We start from the raw sequence: 17,956 nt of genomic DNA, 5'->3' as shown, positions 1-17,956 counted from the left end.
GCTTGGAACATTCGTTTGGATAAAAGCTTAAAAAGACTTGGTTTTACAAAAAGTTCACAAGACCTAGCTGTTTACAAAAGGAACTCAAAAGAAAAAATTCTTATTGTTGGTGTCTATGTTGATGACTTGATCATTGTCGAATCGATGTTTCGCAAAAGAAGTAGGGGATATCTTTGTGACAAACAGCTTATGCAAAGAAGATTTTAGAGCAATTAGGGTTGCTGGATTGCAATCCCACAACGTCACCAATGGAACCTAAGTTTAAGGTTAGAAGGATGAAGATGGTGAAAAATTTGATCCAACTGAATATAGGCGAGTGGTAGGTTGTTTGAGGTACTTAACTCACACTCTACCAGACCTGTCCTTTTCGGTTGGAATTTCAAGTTGTTTCATGGAGGAACCAACCACTTTGCATTTTCAAGTTATGAAACACATCTTATTATACGTAAGGAACCGTTGATTATGGACTCGACTATGGAAGAGGTCGTGAAATTGAAGATTTGGTTGGTTTTACGGATAGTGATCTTGGAAGTGACCCTATTGATAGAAAGAGCACAAGTGGAATGATATTCTATCTGGGAAGGAATGCGATAACTTGGCAATCCCAAAAGAAAAAGATTGTTGCTTTGTTCACGTGTGAAGCCGAGTTCATAGCAGCTACAACAGCAGCATGTCAAGCCATTTTGGCTTGCTAATCTCGTGAAAGAGCTCACATGACATCATATCATGCCTATCACCTTATATGTTGATAACAAGTCAGCAATCGCATTGATGAAAAATCATGTGTGTCATGGATGAAGCAAACACATTGACATTCGTTATCACTTCATACGAGAATGTGTTAAATGTGGGAAAATTATAGTGGAATATGTCAACTCGAAGGATCAACTGGCGGACATCTTTACAAAGGTTTTAGCATACGTGAAACATGGTGAAATGCGAAACATGATCAGAGTGACGAATCTCGAGCTAAGTTCGGTTTAAGGGGGGAAAATGCGAGTGTAAACCTACTTGGGTGTGAACCTGCCATGAGTAGCTGCACAACCCTCTTTAGTTGACAAATGAATGCCTCCTTTGTTGACAATAACAACTAGAAATGGTAGCCTCTATATTTCGTACGATGAACACAATAAATTGCCATGGTACTTATAGTGGCTAGCTTTAGTATAAATAGAAGTTGTAATCTCAGTTGTAAGGTACCACAAAAACAGAGAGTATGGTGTGTAATACTTAGAGTGAGTATTAGAGGGTTGTTTCTTTTTCTTGTAATATTGAGCGTGTAAGTGATGGGTTTTGAACAAACAATCCTATGTGTGCATGCAACCCTAGATTTGGATCTATGTTTTCACTATTAGATACACAACATTATGAACACATGAAGAACCCTAGCATGCTCCTAGTATTTTCGAAATTCACATAGAAAGATAGATCACATACCTCTCTTTGTTATATTGCAATAACAACTCAAATCTTCAAATCCTAAGCCTTGAAAGCAAGTACCACAAGTGTAGTACCTCTAATGGCTCACAAACACCATAAGCAATTGGAGAAGCAATAAAGAGAGAAGAGGAGAGGTAGAAATCAGCTCTAGGAACCCTAGGGATCAAGTGTATGATTTCTATGGCCTTAGGGGTCTTTATATAGGGTAGAGATTAGGGTTTCAGTCCTTATCCTTATCTAGTTGCTTGCCCACCAAGTAACCAAAAGATAAGCCCTGATAGCCCTTATCCTTGGACGATTTCAAGTATATTATCCCCCTTGAATTCGTCCACCTCTCCCATAGGGCATCCATTGCCCTAATTTGCAACTATCACATAATTACAATTCAGTCCCTCTAGTTTAATTAATTACACTTGATCACAAAATTAATTCCTAATTAATTATTGACCAATATTAATTAAACAAATATGATGTCTCCTTTAATATATTATTCCTATAATATATTAATAAATCATAATAACCTTTTTCTCTATTATTTCTCAAGTCAAATTGCTTTGGTGAAGGCAACCCAAAAGGACCATGCACAACCGGCTCAAGTACTTACCAAATATGGTTATGGGCTTAGACACTAATCCAACAGTCTCCCACTTGGATAAGTCTAGTAACCACAAATGGAAGTACAACTCGATCAGCAATCGCAGCTCTTAAAGACGCTGTCGAACTCTGATCTTATCAGTAACCTATCCTTTAGATAAGGGATCATATATTCATCCATTCTAGATATCGTATAGACGTCAGACATGGATTGGAATCATTCTCTCAGTCTATGTGTTGTTTCCCAATTTCCGATATACGGTGACTAACTAATTTAACAAATCAAATTAGCCCTAGCCCGACCGAGCATTTACGTTTGTGATCACTAAATCATCGAGGGGCCCACAAATATTGCTTTTATCCCACTTTGGGTAAAAGGAATGGATAAACTTCGACTCAATGCTCGCTTGCACTCACTCACCAAAGCACACACAATAATATGTTTTATAACACCAAGTTACTGGTGCGTTTACATATTATCAATGTGTAACCGATTCGCAAGATACAACTCGCACATCTCAGTTTCAAGAATACAAGATATTATCGTCTCACTAATCGCTTGTGATAAAACTCATGAATGTTGCAACAAACCTTTTCTATGTCTAATACACTTTAGACAATCTACAAAACAATTCATGACAGTCTTCATTCATACCTACTTCCAACATATGAACGACTATTCGAATAATTTGATTATGCTAAAATAATTAATTATTCAGGAAGTCAAAACATGCAATGTGAAACACAAGAATAATACTAATCCTATATGGTCTCAAACCTTTGAGTACAAATAAAACACCTTTTATTTATCACCATATCGATTACTCATTATTTGTTGTTTCGGTTAATTAACTTATTAGTTGAATTAATACTACAATTGTCCCATGCTCTTAGCATGCACACAATGTTTACCTATAGGCCTTACTTTGTGAAATAGATTAAATGAACACATTTCCAATCATACTCATTTCAGAACTCCCAATCATTATCACAAGTGTAAGAATATCAAATTCTTGCCACTTATAGAATATGTTATATTATAACGTTTTATGCAACGATCCTTTCGTAATGTCACTGCACTAAAGTCATAAAGAGTATTGCCAATGAAAATTACAAAGTCTTCCATTGGAGATTGTTGCAAGACAATTCCATAGATATGAAATCTCATATTCAAGTTACATTCCTTTGAATATCCTTTTGCATAAAAGTTTCTAAGCTAGTCATATAGATTCTTAATGTCCAACTGCCAATATGGAAACATTTCCACATGTGCCATATGACAAATCATTATCAAATCTTGTAATAATGTCAATATGGTCCATCCACTACTATATTTCCAACTATTCATAAGCAACCAATCCTTGATGAACCTTAGATTGTCCTTTGATAGTTGTTTAATAAACTTAGTCATGTCCGGTTTTAGACCTTTTTCCCTCTTAATGCACTAGGCATTTGGAAAATTTTAGAACAGTCAATTATTACAGCATATGCAATTAATCCTATACTCGAAGCATATGGAACACGAAATATAATGTCTTACATAAAGGCATGATACTTTATCATACTTTTGTCATAATATTTCTATTTTCCATGTTCTCAAAAAACAAATTAAGAAAAGGGATGCCGTAATCATATTCGAATTTTGAGAATGCAATCTATATATTTGACTAAATTTAATTAACATTTCTCGATCTAAGCTGTTAGATTTCAAAATTAAGTACAATATTCTCTCCCTTAATTATAGCAAAACAACTTTTCAACCCTTGCATCCTTGCAAAATTTAAAACACTTGTTTTCTATAATTAATATTGCTAACTTGCACCTTACCATAATTATCATGCTCCCACTAACATGATGATTATATTCATATCAGCATAACACTTATGCTCCTACTAGCTATGACATATATGCAGAAAACAGTTGAACTTCTAGAATACAATGCTTATTGAGTCTCTTAAGTTCATATTTCTAATACTAAGATGCTTCGATAAGACTTTATCTAAGCTCCTCATACACTTCTTATTAGATAACTAATGTGTGTGTATAAATGATTCCAGAACTTATAGCAATAAGTCTAAAATGTTCGGACCCATTTGCCATTTCCCACACTTCGAACTATGAAGAGGGATGTCGTAATCATAGTTGAATTTGAGTAACCCAAATTACATAATGTTATCTTCAAAATCTCTCTTAGTGAAAGCGTTTCCTCACAATCATTTTCATGAAGGAGAGAAACCTTATAACACTTAGATTTTTTTGTGTATGTGCCCTTATCCATGTGAATTTGTTATAACCATAATCACAAGATAAAGTTAGTGACAAATCCAAACTCTTATGGACAGAACATGTTCATTCTTAATTTCTTTCCATTAAGGGTCCCACCATTGCTTCCAGGTTATCGAGAACTCATAGAACTGACATGAATAGTTGACCAACTTGGACTGGTACAAAAATCTGTCAACACGATATGTTAGAAACCTCAAGTCGTGTGCTAGTGTTTAATAATAGGTTCACTCTTGATTAGTTCTTCAAACCTTTCATTACCATTAAGACTCCCACTAACTCCTTGACATATAAGATTCTCTTGTCAAGAAACATTTATTGACAAACAAATATTCAAGAGTTAGTGTAGCTTTTATCAAGACAAAACACTTCATATGATTGGTCGTAGTTGGTCTTTGTCTTATCCAAGACATCACAACTTGCCAATTTCAAATGTGTAAGAATAAGAAAACCTTTTCTTTTCAAATTCCACATTTGATTAATGTTATAAATCTTCTTAAGACTTGTCACTCAATTCATAATCTTAGAGTATAACTCTAAGACTTGATATTGGAACGAAGTATGATTGACTTCTTGATTTAACCATTTCAACAATTCTCGATTTCCCTTCTTAGACATACAAATTGTAGTAAGACTCATTTAGAGGATTAATTGAGATATGGTTCTTAATCATTAAGACTTATCATAAACCATAATAAAAGGTACTCTCCCTTCTTAGAATAGAGAAACTTTTATCTTTCTGCCTACTTGATTCTTCTTATTCGTTCTGCTATTGATTGAAACTCTTTCAATCAACTCAGAATTATACCATATTCACTAAACTTTAGTAAATCATGACGAATATCTTTGTTACTCTTATGGTAGACTTGATCAACGTACGACCTAGTGTATTTGATCTCCTAGTCCTTCATTTGACACTTTGTCAAAGAATTGGTCTAAATTTCCCAAATGTGAAAGTTTTCATTCATCATACAATACTTGTTTCATGATTCCAAGTTCCTATCCACTTGAAACTTGGGTGATGAGAAACTCTCCCCTGTTGGTAAACTCTTGACACTTACACAAATGACCTAATTTAAGAATCAAATCTATTTTGCTAATAATAGAAGTACACAAACATCAATTTTTTTTCACATATGCCATTGTAAGGATAAACAAATAAGATAAAACCAAAATTTATTTTATTCATAAAAGCAGCGGGAAAAACTTATTCTTACAATGCAAAATACGACTGAAAAAGTATGTAGTCAAATACTCTTAACAAATCTATCATAACTTCTTAAGCTCAAAATCTGATCTTCGAATCCATGCGATCGTAATCCATTTCTTCGTGATCAGACTCATCTTGCTCTTCCATCAAGCTTCCTCTATTTTATCTAATTCTGCAAAACATTCAAATGTAATCTTATCACATTATGTATAAAGAATAGGAATTTAATGGAGTTAGATAGTGGATTTTATACCTGAAGTAGAGCCATACTTCTTGACTCTCCCATCTCTTAGACTCTTTAGGTCCTTTGGGCAGCTTCGTATCCATTGCCCCTTCTCTTGGCAGCAGAAACAGGTAGGTTCTTCTGGATTGACCACGGAAGAATGGTTGGTTGAATTACCAGACAAGTACACTCCATTACTTCGCCAAATCATTTCTGATTCAGCAGCAATAAGCATGTAAGTTAAGTCAATGAGGGTCGCGTCAAGATCCATCATATAATACTCTTTTTTGAACTTATCATATGATTTAGGGTGTGACTGAAGAACCCAGTCCACAGCCAACTTATTGGGGAAAGACACACCCAACATAATCAACCTATCAATGTGTGATTTCATTCCTAGGACGTGAGCACACATGAGTTTACCATCTTCATGTTCCATTGACAATAGGGTTTCGGTGATATTGAACCTTTCAAATCTTCGTTCTTGTGGGTCAGGGAGAACAATGGGAGGAGGAGGAGGAAGTGAAATCAAGCTAGTCCACATTGATGCTTCACTTTGGAACAAGCTTTCACTTTCAACAGGAACACCTTTTCCTTGGGATTCGGGAAGACCACGGTTAGAATCATACATCTACAAAATGGGAGAAATTTCAAGTTAGTTGATAGAATCCTTAATGAAACACCCAAATGAGTCATTAAGGCAAGGATCCGACAACATTATTTACACATTAGAAGAGGGATGCCATAATCCAACATGCAAATAATTTGGAGGTAAGTGAATGACGATTCACTAATTCTTCACCATGAAAAACATAAAGGCTTAAGTTTTAAATGTATTTGAGAATTCCTAGATTTCCTTTGAGATTCATTGAACTTTTCAATGGCATGTTTAAATCTCGATATGCCCCTCTCGTTTGTGACTGGGATGCCGAGGATCACAAAATGGGTGTAAATAACAATGCAAATATACATGGTGCCCTCATTGTTACAGTCACCTATTCGATGTGCCAGTTAACCACACACGCTCCATCGAACTATGACAAACAATGAGTCACCCTTTTCCACCTTTGCTTAGAACCAATTAGTGTGCCGGTTAACCATACACGCTTCACTAACTTCTTAGCAATGGTGAAAAGTGCAATTTCATGGGATTGCATCAATTTCACTTTTGCCTAAAGTAACTAGGATTGAGAATTTGTAAAAGCGATTAGTTACTTTACATAGATTCATTATACTTATTAATGAAGAGAGGATTACCCTATCCTACCCGTTCGGCTAACGAACCTCCACCAATCAAGGAAGCTGTGGGTAAGAGTGGATACCCATTAAACGACCATTTTATAGGCCATAACCTTATACCCCCCTTATAGATCGACTTCGTGAATGACGCCTACTAACGGTAAGACTAGCATTTTAGTTATACATATATAATATTAGACTTTTAATGTTATACGTAGTATAAGGGTGTATTTTACACTTTTAAGATACTAGGTGGTTTAAATTTTATAAATTACACTTTCAGTTAAATATAAACCATATCATTGTGGATTTATTAACTCTCTTTTTATTATACACTTAATTAATTTAATAAAACCATAATGGTGTAATTTGAACTTTTTCAAAATTAGGGTTTTAGAATTTAGACTTTCAAAATTAAACTTTTAATCAAACAATTTAAATTCCAAAACTTGAGGGCAGGTTTTCAAACTTTTCAAAACAATTAGGTTTTAATCTCACTTTAAAATTTTCAAAATTTATGACTATTTAAATAAAAGTTTTAAATATTAAAACTCTTGATTTAATAATTATCTTGAATTAAACTATAATTTAAATTATTAAATCATAAGGGGTTATTAAAACATAAAGGATAATTACCAATTAAACAATTAATTTATCCTAATCTTTTTAATCCCTCTAAATTTCAAAAATCATGGGATAGGATATTTAAAAATCTTTAATTACCATATATAGCCATTAAAGGATAATTACAAGATATGGATTAATCCAATTCCATAAAATTTAGGATCTTATCTTGGGGAGGAGGCTAATCTCGAAAATCCTAGGGTTTGCAAACCCTAGATTTCGAAATCTTGGGACTTAAGGAAACGATTTGAAAAAACCTTACCAAGTTTTCGCAAATTAGGGTTTAGGAACCCTAATCTCGAAAATCTTGCCTCCTAGGGTTTATTGGCTATAAACCCTAATATGTCAAGTTCATACAATTTTATAATACTAATTGAAAACAAGTTAACCAAAGTCTCTGATACCACTGATGGGTTTTGAACAAACAATCTGTGACAACCCAAAATTTCCATTCTGAACAAACCATATCAAGCCAATAGAAGTTAGAACAGTTTCAGCCAAATCTCCAAACTTTGGGTATAAGTTTGAGTTTTTCAGGATTCACACTTAAGGAGATATTAGGAGAGTGGATGCACTAGGGTTTTGTGCAACACTATTATTCCGATACTCTAGGATATTAGAGTTTATTCTGGGAATAAAATATTTTCTGCCCAAAAATATCAGGACTATATATAGAAATCTAAACCAAATAATTCATTAGTTACATTTCTAATTAGAGAAAAGCCAGATTCTCTCTCACGGATCTTCGGGTTTTTATCCCAAATCGTGAGTACTTCAATCTAGTTGTATTATATACCTTAGATTGTGCTTAATAACATCAAAATCACGACAGAACAGCAAGATCTGTGAGTTTACTCCCCAAGAACATCTTGGAGAGTAAACTCCTTTTCAAAAGCCAAATAGTGCCTAGTCCTTCCTTAAGCCATGAAACTAGTTTGGGCTTGTACACAAATGAGTTTAGGGATAGAAAACAAACTCCATTTTAAGGGCCAAAAGTGTCCCAATGTCCCTCAAAGCCTTGGAAATGAACCTTGAGACTACCCATGACATGTTTGGACATCCAAAACAAATATAATCAAGGGTTGAAAGTGAGTTCACGGCCAAGGAAGTTCTTGGGCCGTGAACTCCATTTTAGGGTGTCAAAATGCCCTAAATGCCACCCTTAAGCCAAGAGAATAGCATAGATTTTTACCTTGATTTGTCTAAGACCCAAAACAACCAAAATACCAACACCCACAAGAGTTTACGGCCGCAAACACATGACCAAATGGTCTATGGGCCGAAAACTCAAGTTAGGGGTGTTTTGGTGCCACAAACACTTCCTAAGGCTTAGGCATGAATTTAGAATGCTTCCTTATGACCTTTAAGACCCTCATAAACATATTTGGATAGGAGTTTACGGTTGTAAAATCCCTTGGGCCGTGAACTCATGGTAATAAACTCATATGTGTGCCTTTATACCTTCCTATGTTGAATCACATGTGATTCCAACACTTGGTCAAGGTGTTACCTAGTCCTGGAAGGTGTTTCCCTTCATATAGTTGTTATAAACACTATATTCATGTCAATATGTGTCCTTATATGTCATTTAGGACTTATTGTGTCTCGGGACTTCATTCGTGGAACTTCTCATCCATACACGTGTACCCGCTAGAACCACTCACAACAGGTGAGTTCATACCCCTAAATGAATATTTTAAATGATTTAATGGGGGGGGGGGGGGGAATACAAGTAGAAAAAAACATGTTATTAAATCACTCATATGTATTTTATAACTGTGTTTTCATCCAACAGATTTCACATACTACAAAATGTGATGCATGAAATGGTTTTCCATCTTAAAATACCTTGATAACAATAGTATTAGTTTTGAAATGTTTATTAACATGACATCAAGTCAATCTTAATTATTATTCAAAACTCTTAGATACCTTGCAAAACCATTACGTTTACCTTCTTCAACAACCAACTAACTTTCAGTAAATTATCATAGGGATAATTTGAAGATATCAAACATTATTCCTATTACAAGGAATCACACAAGAGTCAGTTCATTCATGAGTCTACACCAGTACATTACCTGATACATGAGTACATATACATATGCTTACCTGATACATGAAGATGTTTACATATACTTACCTGATACATGAACACACTTACATGAATACCATACATGAACACTGTTACATAGATGCATTATCCTGTATTCACTTACCTGGATGCTTGTATCTTGACTTGCGAGGATGATTTATTAGTACTTTCTATGTAAATTATCTTTGCTATCCCGGTTCAATGGGGTATCCAGGCGGGGCTAACTATTCCGAATCCCACTTACTAGCACCAGTGGTCGATGACCATCTACGGAGGTCTAAGGTTACTACATATACTAGGTAGATCGACATCGGAACTAACCATTCCTCCATCCTACTGTTGCAACAGAGGATGAGATGAAAATCTTCGGATGATCATTAGGTTACTATTTATATTAGGTAGATCGATATCGGGACTAACCCTTCCACCCACCTACTGCTACTACAGAGGACAATTGGAGAATCTTCGGATGTTCATTAGGTTATACCTTTCGCTTCGGCGATGTCGTGTTAGTCCTAGTAACCCAGGGATAACACTTACATGATTATACTTCTTCCTGTTTACTTTATTTTGTGATACTTTCACATAAACGAGGAGTTAGAGTAAGTACTTTAGTACTAGTCAATAGAAAGGAAAAACTATCATTTTACTTACAAAACATTCGGGTCTTGGTAGAAGACTACATTTCATACTTGTAGGAAATAAGGGATTTTCTAGGATTTTCAAACTTATATCAATTGTTACATTTAAAGATTTGCCAGACAATCATGACAGTTTTCCAAATAAGACAATGACACTTAAATACTTACGAATTCACTAGCTTTAGGCTAATACTCGCTTTCAAAATAACTTGTATTCTCAGGTCACTAGTTAGACAAATATGATGTCCAGGCCTTGAGAAGACGGAGCACAGAAAGGACTCATCTTATTTTGATTATTTATGTTATTGTTGTACATTAAGAAAGAACACACATGTAATTAAAACTTTACTTTTAATGCAATGGATGATGTTGTTGCTTGTTTACTACTTTACACTATTATGATACTTCACATGACGTCCTCCACCCCAGAATGCTTCCGCCGTTCTTGGTTTTGGGGTGTGACACAATCCTATATGTGCATGCAACCCTAGATTTGGATCTATGTTTTCACTATTAGATACACAACATTATGAACACATGAAGAACCGTAGCATGCTACTAATATTTTAGAAATTCACATAGAAAGATAGATCACATACCTCTTGTTGTTATATTGTAATAACAACTTAAATCTTCAAATCCTAAGCCTTGAAAGCAAGTACCACAAGTGTAGTACCTCTAATGGCTCACAAACACCACAAGCAATTGGAGAAGCAATAGAGAGAGAAGAGGAGAGGTGGAAATCGGCTCTAGGAACCCTAGGGATCAAGTGTATGATTTCTATGGCCTTAGGGGTCTTTATATAGGGTAGAGATTAGGGTTTCAGTCCTTATCCTTATCTAGTTGCTTGTCCACCAAGTAACCAAAAGATAAGCCTTGATAGCCCTTATCCTTGGACGATTTCAAGTATATTATCCCCCTTGAATTCGTCCACCTCTCCCATAGGGCATCCATTGCCTTAATTTGCAATTATCACATAATTACAATTCAGTCCCTCTAGTTTAATTAATTACACTTGATCATAGAGTTAATTCCGAATTAATTATTGACCAATATTAATTAAACAAATATGATTTCTCCTTTAATATATTATTCCTATAATATATTAATAAATCATAATAACCTTTTTCTCTATTATTTCTCCAGTCAAGTTGCTTTGGTGAAGGCAACCCAAAAGGACCATGCACAACCGGCTCAAGTACTTACCAAATATGGTTATGGGCTTAGACACTAATCCAACAGTAGGTTCTTCTCTTTTGTTCTAGTTTTGAATAAAAGTGTGTTTCAACCCCAACAATATGAATATCAATGGAGGCGGGTCGTGTTGTGTGATGTGGGAAGTGGATCTTATTGATATGAGACGATATGTTGGTTCTCAAGATGGAGGACAAGATATCTACGTTAGAGCTGCAATTTCTGATTTGGGTATGTTTCTTAATTGTACTTTAGCGACTTATATCATATGTATCAAAAAGTAATAGTATTTCTTTAAATCTTACAACTTTAGTCTTTAGACATCAACAATCATGAGTTTGTTGATTGCAGCTCCACCGCCGGTAGCTGAAAGTACCAAAAATGGCTCCGCCAACAGCAACCAAATTGGTAAGGTTGTCGGCATTACCATGAGTACCTGTGCCATGCTCATATTTATTCTGATACTCATCTACTTGAAGAGGAAGCAAACACGAACCTTGATAACATCAATGGATAGAGAAGGTAATTTTGACTTTGTTAGAGTCAAACCCCATAGTTTATAATTTTGAAATCAATAATTAATATTAAGCTAACATAATTGATAAGTGCAAATCACTATTAAACACTAAAATGAATGTAGTCCTCTAACAAAATAATCATATTTCGTGCAAATATTCATTTTCTTTTTAAAAAAACAATTTTTGTAATGATGACCATTCATAAATGATAAATCAATTTCCCAAAATCCAGTTTTAATATGTGTATTTTGTGATATTGTCAATTATGATAAGACCCATCCCTTTTCAATTTAGTAAGTAAGTACTTAAACCTATGTATAATTCATAACTAGATTAACCCATCAACGGTTTTCTTAACGTTGAAAAAGATTTCAGTTACAAGACTTGAAAAATAGGATGCAAGTTTTCATTTTGGATAGAGAATTCAAACTTTTTAAGTCAAAACAGAACGGGAGAGACTTCATGTTTGCTTGATATATTTCGTTTGATCCAAAATAGGTCCACAAGGAAGAACCGAAGAGTCCTTAGTCGATGATGATGCTATTCTACCAAATAGAAGAAGAGATAATCATGGCAAAACAACTATGGATGAGCTTGAATTACCCTTGTTCAATTTTACAACAGTTGCTATTGCAACAAACAACTTCTCAAAAACAAATGAACTTGGGAGAGGGGGGTTCGGGCCTGTTACAAGGTAAAGTACTAGGACATATGTGAACATCTAAAATTAAGGTTGTTAAACCTATCTGATTCTAAAATTTGATTTGGATATTCGATAATCTAAATATTGGAGTACATATTATCACTAGTTTTTGATATCCATATTACTAAAAATCCGAAATGTACCTATCTTTATTTGTTATTTGAAATTACTTTATTTTTGTTATTATTTCATGTTTTTTAATTATTCGAATATTTAAATAAGACAATAGATAAAAGATAAATAGTTTCCTCTGAACAATGCATGACAAATGAGCCTCCGCCTCAATTTGATGTGTTTGAATTTTAAACACCATAAATATCCTTAAGAATGCATTTCATAGGCTCCCATGGATAAAACAATAGAAGACACATTTCTAATCAAGGTGTGCGATCTATCGTTAAACTATGGCTATCTGTCGTTAATCTATTGGCATCTCGCTAATCCGTCCTTATCTGTTGTAAATCCAATGTTAATTTTCCAATATCCGTTACTAGTTGTTAATCTGAAATTTCAATGGTCCATTTATCTTTTTGCACTGCGCCTTTAAAATCAAGAACCAATAATGTTTTAATTTGTTACTTTTTTATATGCTTAAAAAGTTAAAATGAATATTTTGGTTTGGTTCACTTATAGAGTAGATATAACTAATATCCATTGAGGATAAGAGAAAAAACAAGAGATTGTATATTCATATGTTAATCTTTTGGTATCCAATGTATTTAAATTTCTTATATGCCAAATTTATATTGAATTTATACCTAACATTTGAATTGCATCAAGAAAAAAGTGATATTATTGTTGTTGGTGAGATAGGGTATATTAACTGAAGGTGACGTTGTAGCGGTCAAAAGGCTTGCAAGAATTTTCGATAAAGGGATTGAGGAACTTCAAAAGGAGGTTCAATTAATCGCGAAACTCCAACATCGAAATCTTGTTCGGGTATTGGGTTGTTGCATTGAGGTGGAAGAGAAGTTGCTGATTTATGAGTTTATGGAAAACAAAAGTCTTGATCTGTATCTTTTTTTTGCTAAAAAATTATTTGCATTGTTTTTCTTCTTTTGATACATGAGTATTTTTCCACCAAAATCTGACTATGTTTTCTTAAAACCATTATAGGAAAAGAGGAAAGCATGAAACTTAATTGGAAGACCGACTCGAGATTATACGTGGGATTACACGAGGGCTTCATTATCTTCATCACGATTCAATACCTACAATTGTCCATCGAGATATGAAAGCAAGTAATATTTTTCTTGATAAGGAAATGAACCCGAAGATATCAGACTTTGGTATCGCAAGGATTTTTGGAAGGGATAAAAAAGAAGCACAAACAAAAATAGTGATTGGAACATAGTAAGTACCTTTGTATTTTATGCATATATATATATATATATATATATATATATATATATATATATGCGCACATAAGAGGTATAGCTTTACTCTTTCTTATTATTTTTCTCAAATTCCATATAGTGGTTATATGTCACCTGAATACATGATGAACGGGAATTTCTCAAGAAAATCAGATGTTTTTAATTTTGGGGTTTTGATTCTCGAGATAGGAAGCGGTAAAAGGAACAGAGGATCATCCAACACAGATAGCCAACTTAACCTTCTTGCACAAGTAAGTAATATCAGTGATATATTGAGAACTTCTAAACTGATCTTTAATATTATACTTTATATTTCTAAAACCATACCCCCATAAACTTAGACTTTATTCCAATAGGGTCCTTGTCTCTTTAAGTTATTGTATTTGAAATGAAACCAATATCTTTTAGGCATGGAAGTTATGGAACGAGGAGAGAGCTTTAGAACTACTAGACGAATCTATTGGAACCAAATTTTCAGAAAATGAAGTGTTGAGGTGCATACAAATTGGACTCTTATGTGTTCAAGAACTACCGAAAGATCGACCTAAGATGTCAGAAGTAATGTTGCTATTGAGCAGTGAAACAATGGGAATGTCACCACTGAAACATCCTGGATTCTTCTTTAGGAATGAAAATCTTGAACCAGAAATTTCAAGCAAAAAAGATGATTCCGTGACAGTAAATCAAATAACACTAACGGTAATAGAACCTAGATAGCAAAACTAGGTTAGTCACCATCTAGCATCAATTGTACATCGTATAATTTTAAATTATTTTTTGTTTATTTTTTTTCTTAACGGAAGGGGAGATTATTATTAGCGTAGCATTATTTCTACATTATTGGTATTTTTTATTAACCATATTATAGGGTACCTACATGTAAATACGTAGACTATATATACATATTTGTATTATTCTTGACGATAATGAAAACAGAGAAAACCTTTTATGGTATCAGAGCGATATGTGATTACGATCACATCCAAACCCTAAAATCATCGATCTGGCCTCCTCCATCACCGCCTCTTCCTCTGCTTCTCTGATCACGATCAACAACAGCTGAAAATCAAGATCCCTTGCAGTATCCATCTCACAACATTGAGACTGCACCATCATCACCCCTCTTCTCCGGTACTCCCGCCGAAAAACCAAAAAAAAAAAAACAGAATGACAGGAGAAGCTAACGATCCTCTTTCTACCAAAAACTCTACTCTCCATCCCATTTATACAGTCACAAATATTCAGAATAAGGTATGCATTCTTGATGGCGTTAAAGTCACGTACTCATCTTGGGTTAAATTATTTAAACTTCATGCAAAGGGCTATAAAGTTTTACAGCACATTGATGGCACCGACCCTCCTCCTGCTGCTAACTGCACATACTCTTCTTGGGTCGAGATTGATTCCATTGTCTTACAATGGATCTATGGCACACTATCTGATGATCTATTGGTAAGAATTCCAGAGAATGACACTACCGCCAAAGATGCATGGCTTAAAATATAGGTAATTTTTTTTAATACAAAAGCTCCCATGCAGATGCCCTTGAGCACGAATTTACCAACCTGTCACTCATTGTGTGTTCATCTATGGATGAATACTGTCAAAAACTAAAGGAGTTAGCAGGTCAACTTGAAGATGTTGGGTACCCAATTTCAAAAGCACGATTGGTCTTATAGTTAGTTCACAGTCTACCTCCCGAGTATGACACCACAGCCTCCCTAATCAACCGTGGCTCCTACTCATGGGATGTTGTCAGGGGCATGCTCTATCTTGAAAAACAGCACCAAGATGTCCGGAAACAACCAAACCAATCCGCCCTTGTTACCCCACAAAACATCACAGTTCCTACATAAAACTCATCTCCACCAACCCCTCAACCCACACCACAAAACCGTCCCTATGATCCAAACTTCCAACAATACCGTGGTCGTGGCTGTGGACGAGGCTGCAGAGGAAATCAAGGTGGGAGGTTCAACAACCGGGGGCGGAGGCCGGTCTCAGTTTCATTACCCTCCACCGTGGGCTTGGTGGCAGACTCCACCGTGTCCTTACCCAACGCAACCTATTCCCTGGAGCACTTCTCAACCATTCTCCAACTGAACACAAGCCCTACACTACTCACCTAGTTAACCTGCCGCCAACATTATACAGCCGGGAACTCATGCTTTGCTAGTTAGCAATCAATATGATGCACTCAATTTTACTGATATTGGTGCTGCTTTGCAAAATACACAACTCACGCCCCCGGATCCAAACTGGTACATGGATACAGGTGCTTCCAATCATGTGACTTCAAACCCAGGTACATTCTCTACCCCTCTGTCAATATCTCAAAATGGTCATATATTCGTTGGTAATGGCAACACGTTGCCCACCCATGGATCCGGTACAATTTTATATAAACTACCCAACCAAATATACCAACTCAAAAATACCCTCCTAGCCCCCGACATCATCAAAAATCTTATTTCTGTTCATAAGTTATCTCGTGATAATAGTGTTTCTATTGAATTTGACCCTCATGCTTTTTCTTTGAAGGATTACCCGACTGGAAAATACCGTTCCCGCCACAACACTGAAGGCGATCTCTATCCATTCACCGCACCTGCAGCAAACCCATCAGCTCTCATCACTACGTCTCACATATGGCATAATCGTCTTGGTCATCCCGGCCGCCAAGTCTTATATTTACTTACCACTCACAAATTCATTTCATGTACTAAAGAACATAACTCTACTATTTACCATTCTTGTTAGCTTTCAAATAGCAAACGTTTACCGTTTTTCGAATCTTTATCTTGCACTTTTTCTTCATTTGATATTTTTCATTGTGATTTATGGACTTCACCTGTTCCAAGCAAAACTGGTTACAAATATTATATGGTTCTTATTGACAACTTCACAAAATTATATATGGGTGTATCCTTTAAAATTCAAATCTGAAACTTTTCCTACTTTCGTTAAATTTCACACATTGATTAAAACTTAATTCAATAAACCTATCAAAAGTTTTCAGTGTGATTTGGGGTTGAATTCGACAATATCGAGTTCAAAACTTTTGCGAATAACCATGGTCTTATATTTCGATTTGCTTGCCCTCAAACCTCGCCCCAAAATGGCAAAGTCGAGCGTATGATTCGGCGCCTTAATGATATTATCCGGGCTTTTTTAATGCAAGCTTCCTTACCCATGACCTTCTGGGTTGAAACATTACACACTGCAGCCTATCTTCACAACATACTTCCCACCAAACGATTAAATTTCCTTACTCGCACCTTTGCTCTATATCTTCGCCACCCCACCTACGACCACCTTCGAGTCTTTGGGTGTGCTTGCTATCCAAATCTATCAGCTACATCCCCACATCTTCACACTAGGTCCACTCAATGCATTTTTCTTGGTTACCCTAATAATTTTCGCGGGTATCGATGCTACAACCTGATCTCTGGAAGAATTTATCTCTTACGTCATTTTATCTTTAATGAATCCCTTTTTCCATCAAGTCATATCTCTTCCACACCTACTCACATTCCCACTTCAGTGAACTCTGATCCATCCCCAATCATTCTTAAACCCCTTCCACCTAACCATAACCTACCGCCTCATTTCATCCCACAACCACCATCACCAACCGTACCCACCAACTCACCTCTCTCCAACCATGAACCATCACCTAACGGTCCCCCCTCCACCAACACTCAAACAGAAAACCAAACACCCACACCCACCCCATTCAACATTCACTCCATGACAACCCGATCTAAAGTTGGTATAAACAAGCTAATCACTAGAATCAACCTAAATGTCACCCAC

The 17,956-nt window shown here is 35.4% G+C and overlaps 1 protein-coding gene across 1 annotated transcript; it reads left to right on the top strand.

Moving 5' to 3' along the window:
• The first annotated feature begins 11,647 nt into the window (after window positions 1–11,647).
• LOC145006711 (receptor-like serine/threonine-protein kinase SD1-7) lies at window positions 11,648–14,857 on the top strand. The gene is made up of 7 exons (XM_078965774.1): window positions 11,648–11,774; window positions 11,895–12,065; window positions 12,560–12,747; window positions 13,578–13,767; window positions 13,913–14,117; window positions 14,241–14,391; window positions 14,549–14,857. The coding sequence occupies exons 1-7, from the start codon at window positions 11,648–11,650 to the stop codon at window positions 14,855–14,857; spliced, it is 1,341 nt and encodes a 446-aa protein (XP_078821900.1).
• Window positions 14,858–17,956: the final 3,099 nt, after the last annotated feature.

This window comes from Lactuca saligna, chromosome 7 (assembly GCF_052625555.1).
Source record: "Lactuca saligna cultivar CGN05327 chromosome 7, ASM5262555v1, whole genome shotgun sequence".
NCBI lineage: Eukaryota > Viridiplantae > Streptophyta > Magnoliopsida > Asterales > Asteraceae > Lactuca > Lactuca saligna.
The sequence above is the reverse complement of the archived record's forward strand: the minus strand, read 5'-3'. Positions and strand labels throughout refer to the sequence as shown.

Bases quoted from the DNA above. Each gene is read 5' to 3' on its own strand.
- LOC145006711 (XM_078965774.1), top strand. From the start codon at position 11,648: ATGAATATCAATGGAGGCGGGTCGTGTTGTGTGATGTGGGAAGTGGAT. The intron at 12,748-13,577 runs GTTACAAGGTAA...TTGGTGAGATAG, and splicing joins GGAGAGGGGGGTTCGGGCCT to GGTATATTAACTGAAGGTGA. The intron at 14,392-14,548 runs GTAAGTAATATC...AATATCTTTTAG, and splicing joins AACTTAACCTTCTTGCACAA to GCATGGAAGTTATGGAACGA.